Source organism: Arachis hypogaea, chromosome 10, assembly GCF_003086295.3.
Source record: "Arachis hypogaea cultivar Tifrunner chromosome 10, arahy.Tifrunner.gnm2.J5K5, whole genome shotgun sequence".
NCBI classification, from domain to species: domain Eukaryota; kingdom Viridiplantae; phylum Streptophyta; class Magnoliopsida; order Fabales; family Fabaceae; genus Arachis; species Arachis hypogaea.
Genome location: NC_092045.1, coordinates 7,315,249 through 7,326,279, shown reverse-complemented (window position 1 = coordinate 7,326,279; position 11,031 = coordinate 7,315,249). Strand labels below are relative to the sequence as shown.

At 33.8% G+C, this 11,031-nt stretch overlaps 1 protein-coding gene across 1 annotated transcript; it reads right to left on the bottom strand.

The window, feature by feature from the left end:
- Positions 1–239: 239 nt before the first annotated feature.
- On the bottom strand, positions 240–2,214 carry LOC112715008 (F-box protein At1g67340). Its single transcript, XM_025766739.3, has 3 exons — positions 1,651–2,214; positions 1,382–1,544; positions 240–1,291 (listed from the first exon to the last, which is right to left on the bottom strand). Exons 1-3 carry the CDS (start codon positions 1,989–1,991, stop codon positions 566–568), a joined length of 1,230 nt encoding a protein of 409 aa, XP_025622524.1. The 5' UTR covers positions 1,992–2,214; the 3' UTR covers positions 240–565.
- Between the last annotated feature and the right edge of the window lie 8,817 nt (positions 2,215–11,031).

Sequence of the window (11,031 nt, the reverse complement as noted above, 5' to 3'; positions counted from 1 at the left end):
TTAAAAAAAACAAAATTTACCAAATTGATCATATAGTTTAAAGATTAATAATCAGAAATTTAAGTTAAAGAAAGAAGTGGTTAATGAGGAGAGACATAAGATGAAAAAAGAAATCTATTAAACTTAGCTATAACCTGTTCATCTAGCATTTTTTTAAATTGGTATAATTTGTTCGTTTAATATTTTTCGGAGTTTAATATTAAAATATATAATACATATTAAAAATAAATTAAATCTTCTTTTACGTGCATAGTATTTTTTTATTACCAAATATTACCTAAGAAAACAGAAATAAGGACTATGTTTAATTAAAGAAGGAAGGCAAAAGAAATACCCCTGTGAATAATCGAAAACAAAAGTGATCCCCATCATCTTTGTTTCTTCCTTTTTCTGGAGCAAGAAAACAAAGTAGCCCATCGGCGTAATAAATTTCAGCTAATACTCCAACGCGATTATTTATTTTTCCTTTTTCTTATTCTATTTCTTTTCATCCAGATCCAGAGAGGCTTCCGTTACCGTTACATTCCCCGTCAATGTGTAGCTCCAAAATCCCCCAAAAAAATTCCTAACTATCCACCACTGCCACTTCACCGCCATCTTCACCGTCGTCATCGTCGATCCACCTCTCAACAGGAGCACACTCCACTTTATGCCGACTCTTCCAGTCAAGTGCTTGGCAAGCGCGTGAGCAATAATTAACCACTCCACAAACCGAACATCTCCGAAACTCTCTCTTCCTCGTTTCAGGCCTTCCACAACCCAAATGTGAACACAGCCTCCGACTCGGCCCGGCCGAACCACCCCGGTTCGAAAACCACTCAATCATGAACCGGTTCGCAAGGTGTGGCTCCTGAGCGGGGACGTTACAGCCGTAATCACTTAGCAACGGACACCCTGCAGCATACTGGACCCTTGGATTTAGGTTCGGGTTCTGGTTCGGCATAACGCCCCACGTGATAGTAGTGCGCGCGTGGAGGCTGTTGCAAACGGACACCAGCTCACGCGCGTTGGCTTGAACGAGAAACCGTCGCCCTTCCATAACGTTTCGCTTAACTCCGTAACCGTCTTGCAAGCAATGACCCAACTCGCGCAGCGCGTCGACGTGGCCGAGGAATGCGGCGCGTGCGCAAAGAGCCACACCGCCCCTTAGGTCCTTGTCGTCCTTCGAGGCTCCGCTCCCATTGAACTGTATAACGGCCAGAGAGTAAAGTGCCGGCGCGTGACACCTCATCGCCGCCTTCGATATAAGCGACCTTCCACTCTCACGGTTTCCTAAACAGTAGAACCGAATCTGCATAAAAGAAAAAGTTTTGTAAATAATATAATTAAGTAAGCGAAAAATATTTATGGTGTGTTTGGTTCCAAGTTTTTTTGAAGTTACCATTCCAAGAGTGTAGCATGCTTCGATGTTTCCGGCATCAGCGCAACGTTTGAGGAAGCGGTGAGAAGATTCTGACCAGTTTCTGGCTTTGACTGAGAATGTTTTTTGGGATGCTTTTGATAGAACCACTGAGTGAAGACCCAACCTGTTCAGCCTTTTACACCTGTATTTCCCCAGAAAAAGGTTTTTAATTAAGAGTGAAAAAAAAAGATAATAAAATAGACTCAAAAAGGAAAAAGAAATAAAATAGCAAGATTTCTGGAACATACGTCAAAAGAACACGGATGAAATCGGAAGGAGAATTGGAGGACGAACTAAGTTTCGCGAGGATTGAGAGGAGAATGTCATCCGGCAAGGTCTCCAAGAGTTCGGAGCCTCCGACTGTTGTTGTTGTTGTGTCGGAAGAGGAAGATGATAATAATGATAATGTCTTGTGCCTTTTACGGCTAACGAATTGTTGTTGCGAAGAAGGCATTTTGTTGTTTCTGTTTCTATTGGGGAGTGGTGTGAGTGTGTTGAAAGAGGACCTTTCTGAAAGAGCTTTGTTGGAACACATGGTGGATAAGGGTAGAAGTGGAGGATAAGAGAGGCCTCCTCTTCTGGTTCTCATAATATGTCTCTATTACTTCTTGGGTCTATTTATTTGTGCGTATGTGCCGTAGAGTAGTCCAAGCTTCTCCCTTTGTAAGTAATAAATAAAGAAGAGTGAAAGCAAAGGGAGGACTTCGGTTTGAGGAGTTATAGACGAGAGAGAAAGAGAAATGAATTCAATAGGAGTACCGCACCCCAATGCTGCTCATGACAACAACACTAGAGCCAGTGCAATAAAAGATGAAAATTCAGGTACATTGTTTTTAAGTCAATTTAATGATTTAAAAATTAAATAATTTGATATATTTAAATAAATTATTTAATAATTTTTAAATATTAATTTTATAAAAAAACAAAAATAACTATATGTAAATATTAGCCGCATAACAATTATATTTTTTTGATTAAACTATAAAAAATATATGCATATTAATTTCTTAATAATCAATTAAATTAGTATTTAAAAATTTTTTTAGATTAGACATTTTAGTTCTAAGAATTTTTCTTTTAAACATTTCTAAGAAATATTTTTGTCTGAAAAATTAATTCCTTTATCATTTTAAAGAAAAATAATTTGTTTTATAATTATATTTGTTAAAATTTAATTATTTTACAATAAAATTTTGTTAAGACGTTTTTTGGTCTAACTTAGGAGTGGCAACATGCACTTTATCCATGGGTACTCAATCCGACCTAATTCGGTTGGGTAGGGTTGCCAACCTGATTCGCAGCGGATAGAATTTTCATATGGGTTGGGTGCGGGTTGAGTCTCAACCCTATCCGACCAACTCATATCCTATATATGTATATGTTATATACTTATATAAAAATATGTTTCAAGTGAATGTTGAACTAAAGATCTTTCATTAAATACAAAAAATTCTTAAACACTAAAAGAAGATCATTAATTGATAATTTAATACTTTTTTTTACATAAAAATTAGTTTTATTTTAAATTATCATCATGTTATATAATAATGTTGCATTTGTTTGGTAACCCGCAGGCAAGGTCGGGTATCCGCGGGTTAAGAACGGATAGGGTTAGGGTTAGGGTTGAGATATTTGACGAGGGGCTAAACGTCGGTTTAGAATTTCTCGAAAAGAATTACTTCGTCAATAGTATAGTTCCAAACCAACAAATGACTCTAATCAAAGTTTAAATGATTGTCACAATTCAAATCAATAAAAACCGGGAGTTTTAAGTCCCGAGCCGTTCTCCCACAGAATTGTAGTGAGGTGTATATATCATTGGCTATGACGAAAAGAGGGGGTTGTGATAGTAATTGACAAGAAATTAAAATGCAAGAAAATAAAAGTAATTAACTAAGAAAATGAAAGGAAATTCAAATGCTAAAAAGGGTCTTGGCAAGGATTGAGTGTCAAGATTTTCTATCCTAGTCATTGACCACAAACATGACAATTATGAAGAGTTAATTCCACTTATTCAACCCTAACATCGAGGGTAAGTCAAATAGGTATAATTGATCTTAATCCACAATTTCTAGCCTACTCACGAATTAGCTTAGTAAAAGATTAGCGTTAGTGAAAACAAAATCAACTAACAACCATAAATCACCAATTAATATTGGACATCAATGACTCAAGGTCACCTAAGTCCTCAATCCCAAGTCAAAAGTGTAAAATCTATTCTATAATTGAAAGAGACATATTATCAAACACTTAGAGGGCATATAAACAAACATCATAAATTGCATAAATGATAAAAGCTATAACTATCAAACTCAAGAAAATAATGAAGATAACTCAAGTAAGCATCAATAACATGAAAAACATCAAAATTGCATTAATAGAAAATCAAGATTTACAAGAGTTCATGAAACTAAAATAGCATAAAACAAGAAATTAACAATAAATTGGATGATGTGCATTTATCTCAATGCATTGTGTTACTTAATCATATTCATCCATATGTTATGCTTATGCCTTAATGACTGTTAATCCTTAATTGTTTAACTATGTGCTCTACACATACTTGAAACTACTCATTTTGGCATAATGCTTCACTTGTGAAATTGGACCTGAGGACATCTTTTGAAAATTCTCAAGCTATAAGGACCATGCTTGCTATGTGATTGATTTTAACTTTTATTTCTCTTTTCCTAAATTGCATAGCACCCATGTCTCCCATTTTATGTCAACTAGGTGATGCGAACCAAAATTCAAAGTGTGTCATTGATTGATGTGTGATTTTCATAGTTTTTTTCATTAAGTTTCCTTGCACATTAATCAATGTCCATTCATTATCCATTTCACAATTGCTTGATTCTTGCTTGAATGCTTTCATACTTCTTTATTACGTTTGTCCTAACCTACAAGTTTTTTTTGAAGTATTTCAAGCACACTAGAATGAGTAAAGTGCATACTTCTTCTGTGTTGTGACATAGTTCTTCATATCAGTGTGTTGCGTGCAAACTTAGAATTCACACACTTGTTTCATTCATGTCACAAACCAATTCACTCATTTTATTTTACTGATTATCACCTCATTCTCACAATCTATGCTTCCTAGCTTTTGTATTTACTTGTCTTACTATCCTATTTTCTATCTTTCAAGATGATTTACCATAGGCAAAAAGGGAAGCAGAAAAATATACAGCAGCCGGTTGATCCACCAGCTGAAGGTGGCAATCCGTGTAGTCGCCGTACCCCTTTGCTCATCTTCAAATGCACCGAAGACGGTGTAAACTTTTAAATGTGGGGAGATCGTCCAACCAATCGGCCAATTTTTGGGTGAAAATTTTCTAAACCTAACACTTTCATAGTTTATTTTATTCTATTACTAGGTCTTTTAAAATTCTTAGTTGCATATTCTTGGTTTGCATATATATAATAAGTTTAGTCAAAATAATGAAAATTTTCAAATGACTTGAGTAAATTTTTTTTTCATTGAACTTGCTTGAGTTATATATTGTAGAACATGTTTTTGAGCTAAAAACACATAAGCTTGTGAGTTTTGAGCCATATTGTGTGGTTACATCATATAACTACTATTTTTCTTCTTGTGTGTTATTCTTTCTCTATGATTATAATCTTTAATTTGTTTGATTCTTTATGTCCATTTTTTTGTATATGAATGCATTTATATGATTGATGCCTTCATTTCAAATAACTCACTTACCCAAATAGCCCTACCATTTTATCTTTCTTTGTTAACCAATTTTGAGCCTTTTTAAATCTCCTTTTGTTTTTAATTTTAACACATCACTACCCCTAAGTGAAAAACAATAAATGTTCCTTGTTTGGATCTTTGATTAGCTTAGACTAGTGAGAGTGTGTATCATTTAAGTATGAGAAATTTGGAGACATTGGTTGAGATAAAAGTGTATTTTTGTATTTTTGTTGAAAATCTTGGGAATTGGGTACATACTCATGCATTAAATATTTAAACCATATGTATTAATACTTTTATATATTTTTTATTGTGAAAAAAAAAGAGAGATAAAAATAAAAAGAAAAAAGAAAAAGAAAGCAATAAAAAGGGGACAAAATACTCTAAAGTAAAGTAATAAGAATAATGTATATAGAATGTGAATTAAAAAGGGAATGCATGAGTGTGTGAAAAAGTGAATAATTGGTAGTTAGGTTTGCATTTGAATTGTATAGGTTGTTATATGTATTTAGTGAGAGCTTAGGTTAATCAAAGATTCAAATTTTAAACTCACTTGACCTTATGCATCCTTACCTTGACCCTAACCCCGTTACAACCTTGTGGAAAGCCCTCATGATATTTGTATGCATGCATTGAATAATTGTTGATTTTTATATGAAAAACAAATCTTAGAAAGCATGATTAGAGGAGAATTGAGTGAATCAACCCTATACACTTGAGCGACTAGAGCGTATACACATCCGGTGAGGGGTTCGATTGCTCAAATTCTATGTTTCTACCGATTATTATCTCCTTCTTGCAAGTTGTTAAATTTTTTTCAATAACTCAATTCAATTGTGGATTTGATTTGATTGTGATTGCTTTAGCCCTTATGTACATATATGTATTCTTGGGGATTTAATTATTTTGACCAAGTAGTTGCACGCATGTAGATAGATTGCATATAGATAGTTACTTACATTGAATATATGTTGATACCCCTTTTCTTGTCTTTTTTGAGTTTAGCATAAGGACATGCTTGGTTTAAATGTGGGGAAGTTGATAAACCCCAATTTTAGGGTTTATCTTGTGTCGAATTTAGTGACATTTATCAACTTATCCTACATTTATTCAAAGAAATAGCATGATTTTGTGAATTTCTCCTAAATTGTGCTTAAGAGTAAAAACATGCTTTTTAGGCTCTTAATTTGCTAAATTTAATTCACTTTAATTTCATTCGATGCCTTGATGTGTTTGATGAAGTGATTTCAGGTTTAGACGGCAAATATTAGATTGAAGAGATGAAGAAAAAGCATACAAAAATGGAGAATTCATGAAGAAATGAGGTTTTGGTAATCTACCTAGTTCCGCATATGCGTGACCAGAACTTTGTCAAGCGATGCGTACGCGTGATAAGCAGCACATGACCTCGTTAAAGGAAAACGCTGGAGGCAATTTCTTTTCTGAAGTATTTAAGGCCAAATTCAAGAATGAACAAGGGGGGGAGTAATAAGGGTAGCTTAGAACCATGTTTTAGGATAGTTTTCTAGAGAGAAGCTCCCTCTTCTCTCTAGAATTAGGGTAGAATTAGGTTAATCTCTCTTAGATTTAGGGTTTAATTCTTGTTTTCAATTAGTTTCATTGTAATTTCTTGTTCTGACTTCTTTGTTCTTTTAGTTCTTCTTGTTAATTTCCCTTTTTATGTCACTTTTATGTTTATGAACTCTTGTTGATTTTCACTTTCTTTAATGTAATTGGTGTCTTTTTATGTTTTCTATTATTTAATTGAGGTGTTATTATTATTTTCTTGCATTTGGTAGTAATAGATTTTATTCTTATTGCAATTTGTTATGTTTTTATTTTTATGCACACCAAGTGTTTGATAAAATGCTTGGCTTATGCTTAAAGTAGATTTTGAGCATCCTTGATTTGGAAAGAGAAGATTGGCAATCTTGAGTCATTAATACCCAATTCAGATTGGTGATCTAGAGGTGTTAGTTGATCTTATTTCCATTGATGCTACATATGAATTAGGATTAACTAGGCTTATTTGACTTTTTCTCAATAGGGAGGTAACGTAATAGGCTTAACTCTTGGTAATTATTGTATTATGATTAATGACTAGGATAGAAAACCTTGATTCTCAATCCTTGCCATGAATGCCTCTTTTTAGCAATTGTTATCTTTAGCTGTTTTCTTTATTTTATTGTCATTTATATTCTTGTCTTCTCATATGCAAACCCCCTTGAACCTCATAACTGATAATACGCATACCTTACTGCAATTCCTTTGTGAGATGACCCAAGATCTACTACTCTCGGTTTTTATTAGTTTACATTTGTGACAAACAAAATTAAACTTTGATTGAGGGTTGTTTGTTGGTTTGGATCTATACTTCAACGGAATTATTTTGTGAAAATTTCTAATTGACGATTTTCCTCCTATCAGAATCCCGGATGTTAGCTTCCTAATGCCACTGGAATCACTTTATTTGGACCTTTATAGCTCAAGTATGATCAATTTAGTACGAAGAGGTTAAGATTGACATATTTTCAAATCCTTCATTTCTTCATGAATTCTTCCACTTTGCATGCTTTTCTTCCACCTTTTTAAACCATCCTTACCTTCATAACCTTAAATCAGTCAAACAAACATATCAAGGCCTCGAATGGGAGAAAAGTGAATTAAAATTAGCAATTCTAAGCATAAAAAGTATATTTTTCACAATTAAGCACAATTAGGAAGAGATTCACAAAAACATACAATTTCAAGGAATAAATACAAGGCAAGTTGATAAAATTTACTCTTTTCAAGCAAAAACTAATTATAAAATATAAATTTATCAATATTTTCAACCCACAGGTAGGGTAAGATTGAGTTTATATAAAAATCTCAACTCGCGGGTAGGGTTAAGATTGGATCCAAATCCTACCCTACCCATTGCTACCCTTAGTCTAACTACATATTAAAATTTTGATTAAAATCGACAAAGAAATTAATTTGTTTGATGAAAATAACTTTTAAGATTTTCAAAGAATAAAAATTTGTTGGAAACCAAAGCATTCAACATAAAAAAATTCTTTGAAGATTAATTTAAGTATTCACTCTTAATTTCTTCATGGGGACATGAATTCTTTTAAAGTAAACAAAATAAGAATTTAATTATCATGTACGATTTAAATTTTTATTAGTAGACGATTTATATTTTTTATTTGGTAATGAACCATAAATACATTAAAAATTTAAATTTTATATTTTTTCTATACAATTTTTTTTTATTAGCAATCTTAACAAGTACTCTTAAGACACATAAATAGCACATATTGAAAAGCACATATTAGCTAAATCTACAAAATAAATATTATATTTATACATATATGTATTTTAGAAACAAAAAATGCTAAATTAGGGTGTTAATTGATTGGATACGATCCACATATCTACGACATTTATCTGTATACAATCTACAATTCATGGATATAATCCTATCCACAAGATCATCAAATCAAATCCACAATCCAATAGGAATGGATTGTAGATTTCACATTTATATACTCAGATCCACAAAATAAATAAAAATATATATACCTTTTTTAACACTTAAAATAATAATTCTCCTCCACCTTTGACTGCACTGTGCCCCGAACCTCACCACACTCACTCTTGGCTCTCTTGTCTTTAGGCTCAACACCGTCCGATTGTCCACTATTGCCATCCTCTACACCGTCATGTTGGAGGTTGGGTGGCACACCTCACCTCACTTCTTCTCTATGCCACCACCATTATCTAGTCCTCTCTTCCTTAGTCTATTGCCACTCATGGATCTCGCAGCTCACAGCTCGCTTCCTTGCCTCTGTTTTCCACCACCATTTTTCTTCTAGATTCCTTTTTGCTTCTACTTTTTGGCTTTATGGCTTCACTTTACTTTTTCTTATGCTTTGAGGCATGTGGTTAAAATTATTTTGGTTTTCTGTTCTTGATATGAAGTTGCTTAATTTTTTTTTAATTCTGGATGGTTGTTATGATATGGTGTATTATCTTATTTTAAAGTTAGATATCAATATATTTTCCCTCTAATTGGTTGGTTATTTTTCCATCAACCCATTTTGGTTTGATTTTGTAGCCTCGATTTGATGTGTTTATACTAATGAGTTGTTGATTAGTAGATAGTTACCCTTTGTTCTTTTGTAACCTCGATTTTGATGCATTTATTTAATTTGTTTTTATTGTTGAGTATTTTTGCTTCAAATGAATCCTTCCTAATGCATTCTCTCTCTAATATGGGCTTGTTTAAAGTTAGCCCTAATGACCTAGAGAGGCCTATTAACACAAGAATATGTAAAAAGTACCTTCCTTGGCAAGACACTTTGGTGATGAACATTTCAACCTGTCTGGAAAGAGATTGTAAAAATACAAAGGCAGTTCCATGGATGAGAAATACGATAGCAAAAAGGGTGAGAATGAGAAAATTCAGTCTGTGGACTAGTCGGTGGTGGATTATGTCTATAAGTGTTGCACATTTTTCTTTAATGTCTATTAATGTTTGTTTCTAAATATTAAGGGATGATGACAATAATGGATAATGCTTGTTGTGACAGGGAGATACCCGAGTTGCGTGCTGAGGAGCTTATTGGGAAGCATGATCTTCTACTAGTCATCTTCAACAAGGTTTGAATGGTGAGTTATTTAAATGCAAATTAGGATATCATTATGATAGCATGGCTTTTAAAGTTTTCTAAACGGCACGTGCTGCATCTTGTATTTGTGTTTCAGCATCTTGTTGAGAACATTAGCTCCATGCGGGACTTCCTAGGCGTGCAACATCGAACACTAAAAAATATACCAGAATGTGTCACAAGCCATGGAAAGATACTAGAGATTTTATGGCTAGAGTATGCCAAATAATGGAAGAAATTAAAGACCAGCCAGAAGTGAACGTTGAAACATATGATGCCCCACTCATTGTTGTTTTAGAAGATGTTGGAAAAGGCAATGCGACTATAAAAGGGTCCCCAAAAAGATTGCAATAAATCAGTCAACGCAAATAGAGCAACCATTGAAGGTTAGGTGTTTAATAGAGCAAAAGGACTACTTTACACGTTTTATGACTTGTTTTGATGATGGTCGTCATAGTAAAAAAAATTTATGATCTTTGTACAGAAGAAGCTCAACTTTAAGTCAGTTGTCCTTAGAGACTACTCTGGCAGAATGGAGCTGAAGGGAACATCAACCCTATTCTTATTTGACATTAACACTTATAGATTCGTTACCTTAGAAGACATGCCAAAGGTTAGTATTTCTGGTTTGTAGCCTTTTATGGTTATAAATAACAAACGGTAAAGTTTAATGTGGTGTTTTTGTCATACTATTTTCATTTGTAGTAGAAGTTACTTGATGGGAAATTTAGGCCACCGAAAGGGATGACCTTCATCGTTGCTGAACTCACCGTAGCAGCGTACATCTTCGCTCGTGATTTAGACCAAAGGTCAACTTTAATCTTTTTTCTTCTAAGTGTGATATTTATACAACGCATGTGAGTTTGTTTCAGCTCATGTTATAGTTAATGATGACTCATTCGGCTTACCTCGCATGGAGATTTTGTTCCCCAGTGAGCACTGCCACATAGATATAGCTGTGTTTTAGACCCTTCGTCCTCGCCAAGAGGACCTCAATGACATAAGCATCCTTAATAATGTTAACTCTTTATTTATATCATTATATGGCCCTTATTATTTATTCATTCTTAGGTCCTTAACCTCATGACAACCATATTAAAGGATGAATGCAACATCTTCTTACACAGGTCGTTAAGGACACACATATGATACAATTAGCAGTTGATCTGGTCATGTCTAGGACGACACTAGGAAGTTCGAAGTTTGTCAACTAGCAGTTGAATATTAGGACAATGCTATTCGGGCTTCTTCTAGAAAGGCCCACAAAGCCAACA